This window comes from Ambystoma mexicanum, chromosome 6p, assembly GCF_040938575.1.
Source record: "Ambystoma mexicanum isolate Mex_15411 chromosome 6p, UKY_AmexF1_1, whole genome shotgun sequence".
NCBI classification, from domain to species: Eukaryota; Metazoa; Chordata; class Amphibia; order Caudata; family Ambystomatidae; genus Ambystoma; species Ambystoma mexicanum.
Window position 1 is genome coordinate 1201773935 of NC_090935.1, and position 18680 is coordinate 1201792614.

General features: G+C 41.2%; 1 protein-coding gene across 3 annotated transcripts in view; it reads right to left on the bottom strand.

Moving 5' to 3' along the window:
- NAA35 (N-alpha-acetyltransferase 35, NatC auxiliary subunit) overlaps positions 1-18680 on the bottom strand; it is a 1572250-nt gene that overhangs the window by 1533101 nt on the left and 20469 nt on the right. For all 3 annotated transcript variants that reach the window (XM_069625850.1, XM_069625849.1, XM_069625848.1), the window contains exon 2: positions 4385-4513. In XM_069625850.1, coding sequence (XP_069481951.1) covers positions 4385-4513 — 129 coding nt within the window. The remainder of the gene's footprint in view (positions 1-4384; positions 4514-18680) is intronic.

Here is an 18680-nt window from a genome sequence, read left to right on the forward strand (position 1 = left end):
TCTACTTTCAAGCTCGTCCACCAGAAATCCACAATGTTAAACCCATTCTCTTATTAAATCAATATTCATAGGGAATGTATGCATGATTGTGCCCTTACTTTTGACATAGCTCCTAGAACAGCAACCGAAAACCATACAAGCAGGCATTCTTGAAAAATCAGTATAAATAAAGTACACATAATTACAAAATAATTCTAGTGAATGCATGAGATTGATGGAATTATATCAAAAGTTCAATGAAATGTTTGCTTTGGTCAAAGAAGCAAAACCTGTGGAGCATAGTCAAACAGAATTTATTGATGCAACGGATATCACAACGTGTTACTCATCCATTGAATGTACTTTCATGCATCAAAAGGAAACATGCTTATAGACATGGTCCGAGAAAGATGCAATTCTATCACAATTGACACTGATGAAATTTGCTATATATCGAGATCAGAAAACTTAGCAGTAGACAATGGCAAAGTCATTGAGATGAATGTCCATTACACTACTGGGTATATTCATTCGAAATGGATAGAAATTGTGAGATCCGAAAGAGATGATTAGTTGACCTGCCCTTACCTGGACTAACAAACAATTAGATTCAGCAAGCAGGGTTGTTAGTAGCGGGAGAACAGGTAGCATGATCAAGAGTTGACTTCCAGTGCTCACAGATGTACTCAGGATAAATATAAAGAATCAGAAAAGTGGGTGTGTATGTGAATGAGTGACACGTTTCTGGCGTGGTCTGCTTCAGGTGTGTCTGCCTGGAGACACTGGGTCTGGGGAGGCCATGGGAACAATGGCCCCTTTGTGGAAGATACCTTTGAAGTGTACATGGTGTTTGACACCTTCCCCGTTCCCTCCCTGCCAGGACAAGTGAGGGTGTCCTTGATTCACTGAATAATTGCAACAACTATTCATGAAAGATGATTTGTATTTTATTTTGTTGCTGAGGTTGATGGCACAAATGTACTACATATTGTATAATTCGGGTTGCAGCACAGTGTGGGAAAATCCCCTGTACTGTCTGCTGTCACTGGGGAATTAGGCTCGAATGGCACCAACGACACATGCAGGTATTACTCGTTGAACGCGGTAGCCAAGCCTCCCATGAAGCCACCATGTAAACGAACGATAGGCCACCAGCCTGTACCACCTGTGGAAGAGAAACATACAAACTGTATTAAAATGACCCTGATAAGTGTACAAACCTTTGGCTTAAAATGCAATCTTGTATCCTATGGCATAGTTGCCAGTACAAATGTTACTTCATGGATCATTCAACTTGGGCTTTAAAGTTTAGACATTACAAAAGTGAAGACCCATGCAATCCATAATGTTTGGGGCACAGAGAAATATTGTTTCTTGGTTGTACGTGAAAGACACATAAAATGACCACTATAATTTAAAATGACCACTATGATTTTCGCAAATCGCAAGAGATGTATTGAATTGCCAGACTACATTCATTTGGAATTGATAGATCAAAGTTACAACAATATAGGAGCCAAACAAGAAATGTTAGTGGCCTAAGTGACATCACATCTAGAATACACTTACTCATTACTTGCATTGCGAGGGCGAACTGCTGCGCGAAGTTTGTGCATAAGCACCATCATAATCCTCAACAGGAACCTTGTGAGGCAGGCTACCCTGAAGTCATGCAGTTCGGTGACGCATAGCGGTGCTGTGTCTTCTTCCAATATGTAGGCCAAGCATTCACAGTTTTCTCTACACCAGCAGTTCTCCTCTTTGCCTGGCATGACCTTGCACTGATTGCAGGTCCACCAGGCGGAAACGTCTTCCATGAAACTAGGCTCAGGCTCATGGTCCTGCGATTCATCCTCCCAACTGTCGTCCGATGCCCCATCGTTTCTGCATCTTTCTCTTTCAACTAATTCTGCCTGAGAATACTCTGGATTGTACTGGTAGGGCTGTATTGTTGCCATAAAACGACAAAATTAAAATGGATAGTAATGCTAGTACTAGTATCTGTTCGCACAGGCTATGAACATCGAAGATAGCTGAACGGAGCAGAAACGAGTCAAAGGATATATAAAAAAATACAGTGAAACGATTGAACAAGCAACTGATGTCTGATGAGAAGCAGCATGCTTATACTTATTGAGGAAAGTGGCATCCTGCCATTTGCATGGAGCTCCGTCATTAGATGGCGCACAGAGAACATTGGCACGAGACATGCATTCGCATTGTGAAATAGGCCATACGCGTTTAGTGATGTCAGCTTCAGGGGCGGGGGATATGATTTAGTGCCGTGAGGGCAGTTCAACTTAGGGCGATGCAGCAATGGATAAGATTAGCACAAGATGGCCGCGCCTCGTTGCTTGATTTCGCCTGTGTAAAAGTGAGGAAAACTAAGAAAAGGTGCATAGGAAATGTTTTTACGATCGATCACAGTTTGCTTAAAATCACATGCCCGAACGCTCAGGACAATAATATCTTTGAGAGCACTATTCCTTTAATGTCCTGTTTGCCACCAAGATTCTTCTTACCCGAGACACCGAATCCTAAAAGATCATCTGCATAAGAGCCTTCTTCTCCTTTGGACATTGCTTTTAACATTTATTGGAGCCTTTTCTGAATGTTTTTTTTGTACCTTTGGGTATTTTTCCCTGGATGGCGCCTCTCCAGCCGTTCCTTTGTTTTTGCCAGTTAGTGGATAAACATAGTGTTGGCAGGTAGGGATCGTCTGTTTATCTTCAAGGAACGGAGAGTAATCTCAAAAAAAAAAAAACAAACAAAAAAACAAAAAAAAAAAGACAGGCAGAAGGAGAACCGCAGTGAAGGCAGAGGAGCAAGACGTACTCCGAGGTGAGAATCCTACTCAAGGGGATAACCTTGGCAATATCTAAACGGGTGTTTCCCTGAATAGTCTGGGCTAAATGGGCAAAACTCTGTTCATGAAGTAGACATTTCAGAGAGTAAATTAACAAGGGGGGTCCTGGGAGTCCCTCTGCCAGACATTAGTCCTGGTTGCGAGAGACTAACCCAGAGTCTTTAGCTCACTATCTTTCACAGAGAAGAAATATCCCAAACGTCTTTGTCCTGCCCTGGGGCAGTCCAGCACCGAAATGCTAGGCAATTCTCCTCTGAACAAGAGTACCAACAGCATTCCCAGACACGTGTTTCGGTCTGGTTGGACCTCATCAGTAGGGAGGAGCTGTGCCTCTCTAAGAATAGTGAGCAAGGGATCCACGTCTGGATTCCCCTAGTAACTTAGGGTGAGACCCAAAGTTACTCAAATATGCAAATTAACAAGGGGGGCCCTAACACCAACAAGAAGTGTTATAGTTTGCCAAACAGGCCAAATGTGTACCGTGTCAAAGACGAAGGTTACACTATATAACTGAGTGACTATTGAAGGATGATGTTTCAGGAATTCCTGCCAGATCTGTTCCCTCCCACAGAACAAAATCCCAGGTGGTGCAATAGCACAGGCCCTACCACTTTCTAAAAATGGCTGCCACATACCTTTCCAGCAGATTAAGGGCTACAGTGGCATCTCATCTTTTGCATGAAAGCTAAAATGACATGAAGAATAGCGTATGTGAGTCGGCAGTGCCAATGGAATGTCAAGTCAAGGTTTTGATTATGGGGCCGGCACGCTTTCTTTCCACTTTCATGAATGTGTACGGTTCATACTGAGCTGTACCGAAAGACTCTGAGTAAGTCTCTCGTAACCAGGACTAATGTCTGGCAGAGGGACTCCCAGGACCCCCCTTGTTAATTTGCATATTTAAGTAACTTTGGGTCTCACCCTAAGTTACTAGGAGAATCCAGACGTGGACCCCTTGCTCACTATTCTTAGAGAGGCACAGTTCCACCCTACTGATGAGGTCCAACCAGACCGAAACACTTGTCTGGGGTTTCTGTTGGTACTCTTGTTCAGAGGAGAATTGCCTAGAATTTCATTGATGGACTGCCCCAGGGCAGGACAAAGACTGATATGTTTGGGATATTTCTTCTCTGTGAAAGATAGTGAGCTAAAGACTCTGAGTAAGTCTCTCGTAACCAGGACTAATGTCTGGCAGAGGGACTCCCAGGACCCCCCTTGTTAATTGACATTTCAGAGAGACCATTAACACAACCACTAATAACAGATTTTTGAAATGCGCCCTAAGCAGTTATTAGTTCTCTTAATCAGCTCATTGAGCTGCTGGCGAAGGATCAAATGCAGAGTCAAACCTCACAGGATCCAAGAGGTACGATCCACAGCATAAACAAATACCTTGCTAGCAGATATTTAACCTGCTTGCCATCTACATGCAATAAGTAATATCCAGTAGCATACACATTGTTGATGTCCTGGTCAAGTGTTTAAGTCATAGTAATTTACTTGCTTATAGATTTTAATGAGTCTTGTCTAGTAAGTTACCTCCACATGCATCTTTGAACTCCTGAGTGATATCGATCCAGCTTGCATTGTTCTTTTCCAGCTTGTCAGGTAATGGGAGCTCCCATCCTGAATCTTCCTCTTCTATGGAAGCCTTCATAACCATGGTAACTAAGTAAAAAATAATAAAAAAGAAAGATGAATATTGTGCATCACCTACTAAAGGTTAAATCAATCCATATGGTGAACCCCCCAACAATGTTTGCGTATTCCCCATGCATATATTGACAAACACTCCTCGTACATTAGCAAATCTGCATATATCACAATCTAAACTTGTGTTGCATTCTAACACATTCCCAGTAGCATGCGCATTTAAGTCAACCAAGTTCAAAGACTACTCACACAGTCCCAGAACTTTGCTCTAAATATGAATGCAACATCAAATGTCTTCCATTCATGTCTAAAATAATGAAAGATATGGAAACTCTTACTGATTAAGACCTCATGAACCTCCATATTCCATGGTCATGTCAGACAGAGGAGCTTGTTCAGAGAACTAATAACAATGGGAAACATCTCCAAAGAAAGGTGGCTGATAGGGGTGTGAAAAGCTGGGGTCTACCATTACCCCTGGGCCCCGTTTCCCATCTAGAAGACTATCTAACCTTCCACTGGTTTCTCCAGTTTTCAGTTAGTGCAAAATCGAAGGGATGTTCTAGAGATGTCATCCCATCCTCCTTACAATCCCATAAGTTATTCGTACAGAATAAGAGTTTGAATGAAATTTCTTAAGTAGCTATCAGAAATCCGGTCCAAAAAGCCGCAGGTCGACTGTATAAGGACGGTAAAAAGCCTAACCGTCCCAGACACAGTAAAAAAAATTAATGAAAATACAGGACTCTGCGCCATCAAATAAACTTACTTTTATGTCATTGTTGCTTTATTGTTCATCAAAAACGTTGAGCCCATAATTGATAACATGTTTCGGCTCCGCTGAGCCTTTTTCAAATCCGGGCTACCCAAAATTATATAAAACATACAATATATCATAATCAAAGAACAATTCGTATAAGTGACGTTGTCAAGTAAGACATAATTCCAGCATTCAAATATCATACCAAAGGAATATGCATAATAGCATGAGCGAAATTAGACAGGATGGGCAAAAAGGAAGGATTCATGGGTGTACCAAAAAAACAAGCATATCATAATATATTATTGTGTATGAAAGTACATAAAAGACAAAACAAAGAAAGAAAGAAAAACCAATTGTTAATCTTTGTTCTTCAATTCATTGAATAAATTAACCAAATTCTTCAAAAGTCCCTTGAAGCAATCTCACACTTGATGGATGTCCTTACCCAAAATTGGATGTAACCAGTTCATATGACTGATGTCCATGTAGTATTAACGGGGTAAAATCCCCAGTAACAATCTGAAGAAAAATAGAGGTAGGACAAATAAAGTATAATATTTCTACACTTCAAGTTGCATTACTGAAATGTTGGTCATTCTCGACCTTCTTGTTTCTTGTTGTTGCCATCCAAAGTGGCTAAGTTATACATAAATTGTGTGTTTAAAAGTTGCCCGTAGCAACTACGGAATAAACTGCAAAACAACTTTTGTAGTGTATGGTATTATCTGCGTCTTTCATAAACTGTACATAGGTAGTACCAAGAGACAGTTGAGAGTTCGAATCCGTGAACATTTAGCCAAGATTGGCAGTCAAGACCCATCACTTCCGTTAGCTGAACATTGGCAAAAGACACACCAGTTACATCACAAATCGGAAATTAGATTTATTGGTCTAAAACAAGTAACTTTGAACAAAAGAGGTGGTGACAGATTGAAAGCATTACGACAAGCGGAAGCAAGAGCAATTTGCTATTTTAATTCGACAAACACAGGTCTTAATACAGATAATGAGATGGTTTCATTCCTGTGAGCTCTAGTACATTGCAATCTGGTTTCTCAATCTTCAAACACTTTTTATTGTTATTCTAGAAAAGAACAGGGTACAATTTACAATTTGAGGTTACATGTAATTTAGGGTGCTCTAAAGGGATACCGCATCACAATGGATAGTTTATTAGTAATAACACAAACATTAGTCAAGCAGACGGTTTAAGACCTTGAATATTGTGTGGTTATTAGTAAGTCACATACATTTTGTGTATAATTTTTACTAATAATTTCTTTTCAGGTGCAACAGTGCCCCTAAATATTAACAACTAATATTTAGGTAGCAATTATTCAAGTATTTAAGAAAATTAATTCAGGTCAGGAGACAAGCCTATACTTACTTTGTTAGTTTTTCTGGTAATATTCATAACACTTATCCACACGGCGCATGTAAATGTAGAATGCCGTGGGATAGAATGCGGTGTTCAATGACGACGCGAGCTTTGCGTCGCCGTGGCAACCACAAGTAGTGATGACTCACAGTATAAGAAGGCGTATTGAGCAAGCATTCGGCTTACCTGCCGACGCGTGCAACTATTTGTGTTCCAGGAACAGCTAAGAGAGGACAGCCTATGTTACTTTCTGATGGGATCTAGCGTTAAAGGCACTCAATAATTATTAACGGATGCAAGGGGCAGCAACAATATGAGTTAATTGTTGTGTTTTCCGTATTGAAACATTTTGTCATGGTACGTAGTGGATTACTTATACGGATATATAGTGATGGTTAACTACAATTGTATTCACTACGGTATTTACAATGGTTCAAAAAATACTTTTTTGTTTGGGGAAAAGTATCATTGTCACAATACGTATGGCATTTAATACATTGTTATATAGTAATGGTTTGCGACCCTTAAGTAGAGTTGTGTTTGCCCGATTGGTAAAGGGCTTGATTTACTTGCACGAGTGAAAATACGTAGTTGCTATGGGCAACTTTTAAACACACAATTTATGTATAACTTAGCCACTTTGGATGGCAACAACAAGAAACAAGAAGGTCGAGAATGCATTCTTTCAGTGAGAAACAGATGAGAGAAGATGAAAGAATGCATCAGTGCTCAGTCCTCAGCCCTTGTCAGGAGACAACCCCAGACCAAGTGGCCAATGTTTTGAACTACAGAGATGGGGATGCAGTATTAAGGGTGGTCAGGGGTAGGGTGATGTGTGGTATGGGAACAACAAGGTCAATTTCGAACCCAATTTTACTTTGGCATTTCCATATGCGCAGAAGGTGATCATGGAGGTAAAAAAGGGGCTACCGAAGAGCGAGAATCACTATACTTCATCAGGTGAACTTAAAAGGTTTTCTATGTTGAAAGACAACATTTTTTCCACACACATGAAAATTGCACTTGACTTTGTGATGAAAACACTGCTGAGAGAGTGCCTAGAGAAACACACAGTCAAAATCAGTTAAAGGAAGGTAGTCAGGCAACCACACAATATGTGCAGCCATGTGGTAAAGGGGAGAGGGCACCAGAGTATAGAGGACTACAAAACCTGCCCTAAGTGAATAAATCAGATGTGTCAAAAGATGTATACAGACTACCGATTATGCATCAAGGCACTAGTACCCACTGTAGTGGTAGAGGATGGAGGCCCCACATTGAAAGGCTAAATATACAGGGGATTTAAGTTGGAGTTGGGGAAAGAGTTAGTGTAATGCATTTAAAAATGTAATATCTGTGACTCAACATTGAGTGTGTTTGAAATGCATCCTGGGTGCAGCATTGGACATGTTCTCCAAGCCTCAGTGAAGGCATCATTTTAATGCGAGTTCTGAATACTGTCTGCATTCACTAGAAAAACAATCCATGATCAAGGATTGTTTTGAATTTCTCTCTGATAAAGTTGCACAAGCAGAAAGCTCCCATGAGAAACAGAATGCGTTACTTATTCTGATATTCTGCATGCATACCGGCCGGATGCTAGTTGAGTGCTGTCAGCAAATGAACCTTCTGGAAAAGTACTGTCAAATTGGGGATCACCGGATTAGGCTGGCAGGGAGAAAGACACAAAACATTTGCTGAGCTGGAGAAGGTAGACAAATCTTGTTCGGTCCGTTCCCGTTGTGAGGGTCTTGCTCTATGCCAACCTGGTCTGGGAAGTTGTCTAGTCAAGTTCTTGGCAGGGATGAAGTGCTGCACAACTATGCCAACAGTGATGTTAACTTTTTTTCTAATTCTGCATTTTATTTTGTAATGTTTGAGTTAATAAACGGTCATGTAAGGGGCAGTTTTATAATCACAGAGAGAGTGAATTCTTGCGTTCCAAGAGTACATTGCCTTCCTATTCAGTGTGTTGGGGAAAATAATAAGATATATAGACATCCGGTAATTGATATTTGGGAGAGCAAAGAAAACTGGCATCACGAAGCAGCGGCTATGTGCTGTTTAATTGTAAGACAGTACGCAATCTGTGCGTATACTTTGAAACGCAGGATTTCATTTGCATGTGTTTTCATTTGGCATGTTTTTTTTTCTTTGCAAGTGAAAGCTTCGCTGTGTTGAAAGCGCTTTGTGTTAGCTTTTTGAAGAGACTACAGTGATTTGTTAATTGGACGGAGATTAGTGTGAAGTTTCTGTAATATGCATTCAGTTTTTAAAATGAGAGAGAAGATTACTTCCGCTAGCAGAGAATCTTGTGAGGTATTAATTTCTGGTTGGGCTACAGCTCTGTATGATTTATTAGCGAAAGAATTTGCAAGTGTGTCAGGTCTGTGTGAGCCATAGAATGATTAATTGCTCAATGCAGGGCCTGCTGATATGGCCTCTTGTTTTACAGAAGGTCCAAATGCGGAAAGGGAGTGAGCTGGCAGCTATGTGGAGGAGGGGCTGGATCGTGCACCATACTTACCGTAGAGCACAGAAGAGGAGTGTGCAGTTAAAGGCATATATCTTGCATTTGGAAAGTGAGTTAGCAGCAGAAAGACAGGCTTCTTTAATGCAACAGCTGCAATTGAAGATCTGGAGTGACAAGGCCTCTAGGTATCAGGAAATTGCAGAGACGGTGGCTGTTATGGTGGCCAAATATAAATACAGGAAAGGCAGAGGCCGTGTTGACAAACGCAAAGTGGCTGCTGTCATCGTGACTGCTGATCCAAATTGGAATCGGATACCTGGAGTGATGATATTTGGTTGTTCCACTTATGAGGATTCCGATTCTAGCCCTGAAGTTAGCAAAATCTACACTGAAACAAGATGGGAAGAAGGTTACTGCCAAGCCAGTTACTAGGCATAGGGTGGGCCTGCTTCCGCATAATCCAGGGGGTGGTGTTGTAGATTTAACCACATTGGAGGATTACACTCAACAGAAGGTGGGAGAAATTATTACTCGATTGAGGCAGAAGTCAGAAGAGCCCATGCTGACTTGGATGGTTCATATGTATGATGGTGGAGCTGGAGGATTGTTTGTTGATTCCACCGACTCCCCACGCTTTTTGTCCTCATTCACCGATAATATTCAGGAGGTGTTACGTGCTGGGCTGCCGCCAGATGCTAATGGGCAGGCCTTGCAAAGATCTTTATTACACCTAGCAGTGCAGGGGTGTAATAGGAAATATCCTATTACCACTGATGGCCCACAGAAGAGAAAGATTGTGTACTTTAAAAGAGGCTGTTCAAAAGATCATAGAATATGCTATGAAGGAGGCAGTTCATGTGGATGAGCCAGTGCATATGGGAGTGGTGCATTTGTCAGTATCAACCAGCAATATGGTTATCAGAACTGTCCCACCCGAATACAAAAGCATCATCATGACTTTGCTAGTAGGTATGACTGGCAAGGTAACTGATGAAGTGGTAGATGCCATACAGCAATTGTCAGATCTGGGTGATTGAGACAAAGGTGAGGACAAACCTCGAGAAAGGGAGGGACGCAGGGAGAGGAGAACAGAAGCACAGGGAGAGGAGCACATGTTTTTGGCCGTGTTGAAAGATGGTGTACCACAGGAAGAAATTGATGGTACTGAAACCAGGGAAATGTAAGAGTTGTACAAAAAGAGAGAGCTTGCTGAGAAAGAGCGCTATAAACAAGTCAAGAGAGAGGTAGTTTCTAAGCAGAAGCGAGGTACTTCACCTTCAGCGCCTCCTGAGGAGGAGCAGGGAGAATGGTCCATGGAGATCCCTTCCAGTACCAGCCAACATATGGTGAGTTGAGAAACAGTGAGTGCTATGTTGGAGGCTGAGTTTGCATACACCCATTCCCAATGTGAATATGATTATATCCAAGTCCCGGCAGTGTCAGTTCTCATAAAAGTTGATAGATGACCTCATGCTAATGAGAAGATATTTTGGAAGCCTGGGAATACACAAGAGGTCTGAGCATTGATTGACACCAGGGAAGAGGCCTCACTGATTCATAGAAATCCCTCAAGATTTAAAGGTCGACATTTTACCATTACTGAACTGGCTGGAAAAGAGATACCCACAGTACAAACAGGAGTGGAGATGAAGATGCAGTTTGAAAAAAAAACAGAAATATCAAGTATTGATTGTCCCAATACCTGAACACATCATTGGACTTGACATTCTGGAAGTATTCACTTCATGGTTAGTCAGTAAAACTTAATTTCGAGTGAATGCACGGACTTGTACACCAGTTATTGTAGGCAAATTGAAGATCCCTCCGGTGCACGTGCCATTGGCTACAAAGCGTGCATCAATTAAACAATACTGCATTCCCGAGGGGCATAAGGAAATTTCCAACACCATTAAAGAATATTTAGAGGCCAGTATCTACTGCTTGTATCAATCCCATCTGGCCTCTTAAAAAAGGGGATGGAAGCTGTAGGATGACTGTGGACTACAGAGAGTTACATAAACATACTCCCCCTTTAATTCCTGTAGTGCTAGATACTATTACCTTGGTTGAGAACATACAGAGGTTTGAGGGAACCTGGTACGCTGTACTTGATTTGGCAAATGCATTTTTCACGGTGCAATTGCTGAAGAGTGCCAGGAGCAGTTCTAATTTTCTTGAGGTGGGTGTCGGTACTCCTTCACAAGATTGCCTAGTGGGTACTTGCATAGTCCAACCCTCTGTCACCGGCTGGTGGTAGAACATTTAGGCAAAATAACCATATAAGCCTGGCATACAAATCTCACTTTACATTGATGATATTCTGATCCAGGGCAAAAATTAGTGTGGTGTGCAAAATCAATTGCAAGCAATCATTGATGGATTGAAAAAGGAAGGCTGGGAAATTAGCCTTAACAAGATTCAAGGGCCAGCTGAGACCAATGGAATTCAATGGCACATTGGACACCAAGAGATAGTGCCAAAAAACAAACAAGATACTTTGATTTATCACTCCAGTGAACAAGAAACAAAGCTCAACAGTTCACAGGGATGTTTGGACAGCATATACCACATTTAGGGCAAATCTTGGCCCCACTTTACAAAGCGATACAAAAGAAATATGAATTTCAGTGGGATGAAGAGCAGCAGAGAGTATTTGATTGAGCAAAGGACACAGTGCAGCATGTGCTAGATTTGTGGCCTTTGAAATCAGGAGAAGTGGAGCCAAACTTATCTGTATAAGAAAACTATGCTAACTGGAGTCTGTGGCAGACGCAAGACTATAAGCGAGTCCCTTTGGGATTTTTTGGAGGTGCAAATTACCTGAGGCAGGTGATAAGTACGCTCCATTTGACAAGCAATTGCTAGCATGTTACTGGGCTCTTATTGATACAGAACAATTGCCTTTGTCAGATCATTTACAACAATTTGGAACATTTTGCAGTAATTCTACGTTGCGGCTTTCACAGACTGGAGTCTGTCTTCCACGCAACCTCCAACATCAGCTGTTTATACCGTTCATACCGTTAAGTGTGCTTTTCAATCTGATTTAGAAAGGCTGCAGTAAGCAATTGCTGCACAGTCTTGGTTTTGCACTGTTGGATGTGCCGTCTGCCAAGTAGTTTCAGTTGGAGCAGTTTTTAATGCCATTCCATAAACCACACGTGCCTTACACAAAATCAATATGTTAGCAATAGGAACAATAGATACAGTGCCAAGAAGGAAAAGGGTTTACTTTGGGGTGGCGGCTTTGGGGTTTATATGTTTATAATGGATGATGTTCTCTAAACATATGGCAATGGGGGATTTCCCTGGTTCTTTGAATTTACATAAGGTGGGGGGGGGGGTGTGTGTGTGTGTGTGAGTGTGAGTGTGAGTGTGAGTGTGAGTGTGAGTGTGAGTGTGAGTGTGAGTGTGAGTGTGAGTGTGAGTGTGAATATATATATATATATATATATATATATATATATATATATATATATATATATATATATATATATATATATATATATATATATATATATATAACCATCAGCCTCCATTGATGACCACTTAAGAAAAGCTTTTCAGTTTGCTTTGCCAGTTGCAGCAGGTCTCCACCCCACCCCCTCTTCTCCACACGTGTGTTTGGTGGAAGCAAGGCATTTCAGTGGAAAGTAAGTTGAAAAGCCCAATTCTGGCCCTGGGTGCCTGGTTTTGTTTGTGATGATAAATCTGTCAATTTATGACCTTTTAGAAAATATTTGTTAAGATCAGTTAACTCCACCTGCTATACCGCGATAACCATGATATACCGTCATTTGGCAAGAAGGTTATCGTACAGTCAAAAAACGAATACCGTGCCACCCCTAGTGCTAGGGGGTGAGAGGTGTGGATCCTGTGAAGGATTGCGAACGACGAAACTCCCTGGCTGTCGCCAAGGCTCAATTGAAAAAAATTGTCTGAAATAAACGCGGCTTTGGTGGCAAACCCACTACTTAAGGCAAAACCGAGAGAAGCTAAAATCGCTGAAGGTAGACCCGAACATTATGTAAACATGGAATCAAAATCAAAAAAATTCAGGAACACACCGCTCAATCAGCTCAACTAGCAAGGAGTAACATGAGTCATCCAGGCAATCCCCAGAAGAGAAGGAGATTGGATTCCAGTCCCAACCTCTCTCACATGTTCCCAAAAAAGAAACTGCCAGGAAGTAAGGTATCAAGAATCTGAGTCAGACTCTCACCAGGAGTGGATAAAGCCTCAGACGACAAAATCTACAAAATAGTCAGTGACAGTGAGTCCTCGGAGACAGCTGAGCAGACATATTGCGATGACTCTTTCGTTATAAGAGATTATTCAAACATTTGAAGACCAGGATGTAAAGAAAACCACCATAAAATAGCTATTCCATCAAAAGACAGAAGTTTGCTTTAAGCTGGTAGAACAAGTCATCAATGAATTAAGACCAAACATATTTTCGGCTCTAACTGTTACCGTGGCCCGCTCATAAAATTATATGAGCAATTAAGTGAAACCTGCAGGGACCAAAACAAGCTGATTGCGCTTGTAAACTCCAAGATCATTAACATGGAATTGGCGGTACAGAATTTGAAACAAGAAGTACAAACATGAAAATAAATGAGATATTAAATATGTTGCTGAGAGATCAATTGAGAAATAATTCTGAGGACAAACGGCTCTTGGCTGAGGTTGCCAGAGAAGCTTTGTTGATTCAAAAAAAAAAAAAAAAACAGCAACCTACTGGTGATAAGACAAGAGAAGGTACCTGGAGCAAATGCCCTTAGAGATCTATTAGGCAACGAAGAACCACAAGATGAAATTAAAGAGGATCACATCGAGTCCAATACCAACAAGACACCTCCAAATGAACCAGTAGGAGCAAGGGTTCAAGAGAAATCTGCTGGTGGAGACCTGACAGCAAATGAGTCTGCTTGGAAGGAAAGTGCACCGCAGGCTGAGCTGCAAGATCCCATGAGTAATATAGATTCCAGGGAACAATTGACTTTGCCGCATGTGATTAATCTGGAATCAGTTCCGTCCACCTCTGCAAACGCAGAGAGACTTCTTTCATTACCAGCTGACTTGGAGACCCTAAAAGAAAAAAGGACGGAACCAGCCAATGCGAACTTTGCAATCTTTGAGAAACCAAAACCGAGCGGCATAATAGATGAAGAACCTATCAAAAAGCCTGGGAAACAGACAACACAACAAAAGAAAAAACAAAAACATAGGTAATCGTAAGAATACCTTAGCAAAAGGGTTGTGCAAATTCTGAAACATAAAAGCGCTAAATGTGACTATACAAACCGATTCCCTGAAAGCTGCAGACATTACAAATACTGATGCCCACAGCCGAGTTCAAAAACCAGCAAGAATAAAATGATACATACCATGTGGAAAAACTTAGGACCCAAACCAAACAAGAATTAGAAGATGCTAAGATCTTGGAGCTTCTCGTGAACTTATCAACTCAAGAGTCGGAAAGTGACAATGAAGTGGTGGAGTTGATAATGGAAGAATATGATCGCAGTGGCAATGTCTTCGAATCTGAAACTGAAACCCAGATCGAAGAGTTCAAAAAATAGCAAAAAAAACAGAACCACGCCTGAAAAGAAAGTATCATTATAAACTCTCCAACTAATGAAAACCAAGATAAATCACTGCAAACTCAAGATGAGGGTAAGGCTAAACGATTTCTGACTTTAGTCGAACGTAGAGATCTCGTGTTGGACGAAACAGCTCACATGTCCTCTCACTCAAAGAGGAGACACTTCGGATAAAGTGAATGTGAAGGAAGACAATCTCCAAAAAAACAATTATTTAAAAGAAGTGCTAAATAGTGAAACCAGCAAGAAACAAGCAGAAATGCTTTGGATGTCTCAACCTGATTGAAGAAATTACAAAAGACCTGTAGTAAAAGTGGCAAGTAAAAACATGCCTAAAAAAAAGACAAGACATTTTCCAACTACCGCCTTCTGGTAGAAAGAATCTTTCAGTCTCGGGACCCGCTAATCCTAAACAGATTCAATGTGTTACAGCTATTCAGACACATACCTCAATTACGATCTGTTGCAAAGGAGGACATGAAAACTGTTGAATTCCTAGACGAGGAGGTTATGGGCAGTCATACTACATATATACTCAATCATCCGTGATTTGATTCCAAACTGTAGCATGGATCTGAACTCTCTGGGTTTTGACATAAAGGAAATCCCTAATGAGAATGACACATTTAAAAACCATCACCAAAACAATTACTCCATAGAAAGGAGAGCCTCAATAAATAATAAGGAGGTAAAGAGTGAGAAAACAGAGCCGTTTAGTAAGGGCTATTCATACTACCAAACTAAACGATAACAAGTACCATGAGGACTTGGAAAGCCCAATGAAACAGATCAAAAACACGGTGGAGGGTAACATGAGGTCTTCAGGACCGAGGAAGGATTCGAGAAAGTGGAGCCAGCTGGCAGAAAGTCTAAATAGATCCTCTGAGAGCTAATGTCAAACAGATGACACAATATGGATGGGATTGTGGAATATGCAAGGGTTTACTCATCTTTTGGAGGGTCAGATGTTGATCTGGCCAATCTGGATATCATTTGCCTGCAAGAAACATGGCTTCAAACATTACCAAGTGCAACAGGCTTTGAAATCGCCTTCAACCCTGCCAACAGGATAAGGGCAGACCTATGGCAGGTCGGATATAAATGGTGCAATGAAGTAAAAACCTCCATATAAAGAAAACAACAAACCCTTCGCCTTATCTACAAGTCTCCACAATTGAAATAGGAGTGTGAAGCATAGGGCAAAAGAACTTGATACACATCTTTAACATCTATTGGCAACATGCTGCCACAGATGAATTAGAATTTCTTGAATTGATCTGCGAGAATATAGACTACTTTAAAATAGCAGGAGAAGAACCAGCCATTTTTCTATGTGGGGACCTTAACATGGAATGTTTGCAAGCAGATATGACTAGACTGAAAAAAAAAATCAACAAAGACCCGTACCAAATTAAATAAGCTTGGGCTGAAGAAATGAATGAGTGCGATATAACCTTGATGGTAACGTTCGAGGTGACATTCCTCCAAACCAAACGTGGATTCAAGTTCAGAGTAAATCAATACTGGACTATTTCTAAGCTTCCGACCATATGGTCGAGAAGATCTCAAAGCTCAAGGTGATGGTGACGTCTCTGAGCGATCACAATCTGGTAATAATCAAGATAGATGGGTTGGGTTCTCAACTGAAAAAGACTTGGAAGGTCCACAACACCAGGAAGAAACTGGATCAAAATTGATGGTGAGAAAATACTCTCTCTAACTCAACTTCTTCTAGAGAGAGAAAACTCTGACCAGATGGACACAATAGAATACCCAGCTCTCTTACAGCAATATGTTGAACAACAAGTTGGAAGGCGTAAGTTGGGTTTTAGACACCAGCCTGTTTATGATCCCCAAATCGTTTCAAGAAAAAGGGAGCAAAGAAGAGCGATAAGAGCGATCCTGGCTAACCACCCAAGTGAACCGCAGATGGAAATCAGGAAAACAAAAAATAAAAATCGGAATATAAAATGTGGATACAGTCACATAAACATCTAATGCACCAAAAAGATGCGGAGGAGATAAAGACCTTGGTCGATAGGAACACGAGAAATTTTCGCAACATCATTAATAATGTTGAGGCACCACAAGGAGCCGTTCAAGTGTCACAAGTTATGGAGAGGCAATGGACGGATCATTATTCCGATCTATTCAGGAAGCAGGGTCAATTTGATTATCAGGACCCTGAATCATTTGGTTCTTTCGACTTAGAAATCACCAGAAGTGATATATTAGAGAACATCAAAAGAATAAAGCACCTCAAGAGCCCTGGCCTGGAAAACATCATTAAAGACGGGAGGGTCCCAAGGTCCTGGAAAACCGCCGCAATTGTTCCAATATTCAAAAACGGCTCAAGATCCGAGCCAAAGAACTTCAGACCTATAGCCTTATTGGATGTTGTTGGAAAGATCTTTGCAACCCAGATACTGCATCAGTTAACAACGTGGATCAAAGGAGCTGAAGCTTTTGATAACACATGCAAGCAAAATAACGTGCCCCTTTAACATCCAGGTAAAAATAGGAGCGAGCATGTCACAATACATAGACAACTTACCGGAGGATCAGAACAATGGAACACCAATAATAACAGCAGAAACGCTAATGGAGGAGATAGCAACGCCAACAAGCAGTTCACAGTTAGATGATCAAGAAGCACTAACGCAGGCACTGCAACTGCCTGCACAACAGACAACTGTGGAATCAAAATGTAACCTGGCCAGTTCTCCGGATCCTATACCGAATAATTTTCAAACAAATGAACATCCGAAAAGGACTGAAGAACAAAGGTTGGACAGCAATGACAGCCCAGCCACGGAAACAAATTGAAATCAATAATAAACAAGGAGACTCAGAAACCGATCTTTATGAAAAGGAAAAACCACAATTACACAGAAGAGGAAGAAGGGTTACAGTGGGGAGTGTCAAAAACACAAGCACAGGAAAAGGAAAACTCGGGCCACTTATAAGCCCCCTGGTCAGATACACAGTTAAAGGACCAAATACGTGAACAACAAAATAGAAGATGCCGGGAGAAAGGTTACATGGAAATCCTTTATGACAGGGTCAACGATGGAAAATTTGGACATTGTGCTGCCCACAACTTTAAAAACAATCCTAAAAACTGCACATAGTGGAAACCTCTGGCATGCATCAAAAGCACAGTTAACACCCAGCTTTACATTTGGCAACGGAAGACCAGTCAACTCAAACGGAATAAGAAGAACAATCAGAGTTGAAATACCTGATGCAGTACTCTTAAAGACCTCAATAGATATAGAGAGCGCGATCAGAGAGAAGTCCACAACAACCCCACAACCGGAGCGGGTTGACTTGTAACAGCGTTAAAAAAGATCAGACGACGCAAACACAGAACAGGAGTGGAACCTTCAAAACCGCAACCCGGCCGGCCCGCAGATTCAGTGGAAAAAGAGAACACATCGAAACCAGGTCGCTCAGAGGAAGACAACTTCCTATTGGTAACAACACTGTCAGGGATCCTAGCCCCCTTCATGAAGTTGTATGAGGATATTGCGGTTACCCTAAGAGATCACTCCACAATACTGGCAATGGTTCATTCCAAAACAATATTCGTGGAAGGATTTATTTCAGCAATCCAAAACAATCTGGATAACAGTACAGCAAACATCACTCAACTCTTGCATGACATAATAGAACCGATTTTAAAAGAGAGAAAACTAGGAAGAACGAATCCGAGAGGAAAGGAGCCCACAAGTAAAGAACATAGTGTCTCAAACACACTACCAGTGGCAATTGAGGGAGAAAACCCAAATGAGGTAAAAGCAAAAGAGATAGAAGGAAATGGTGGAGGGACTCCAGTAGTGCTGGGAAAAACGCAAGAAAGCAATGAAATACAGAACCAAACCTCAATAAGCAACTTGGCAGCCGCAAGAAAAAACACGGATGGGGGAAAACAGCGGGACGATGGAACCGCTGCCATAATA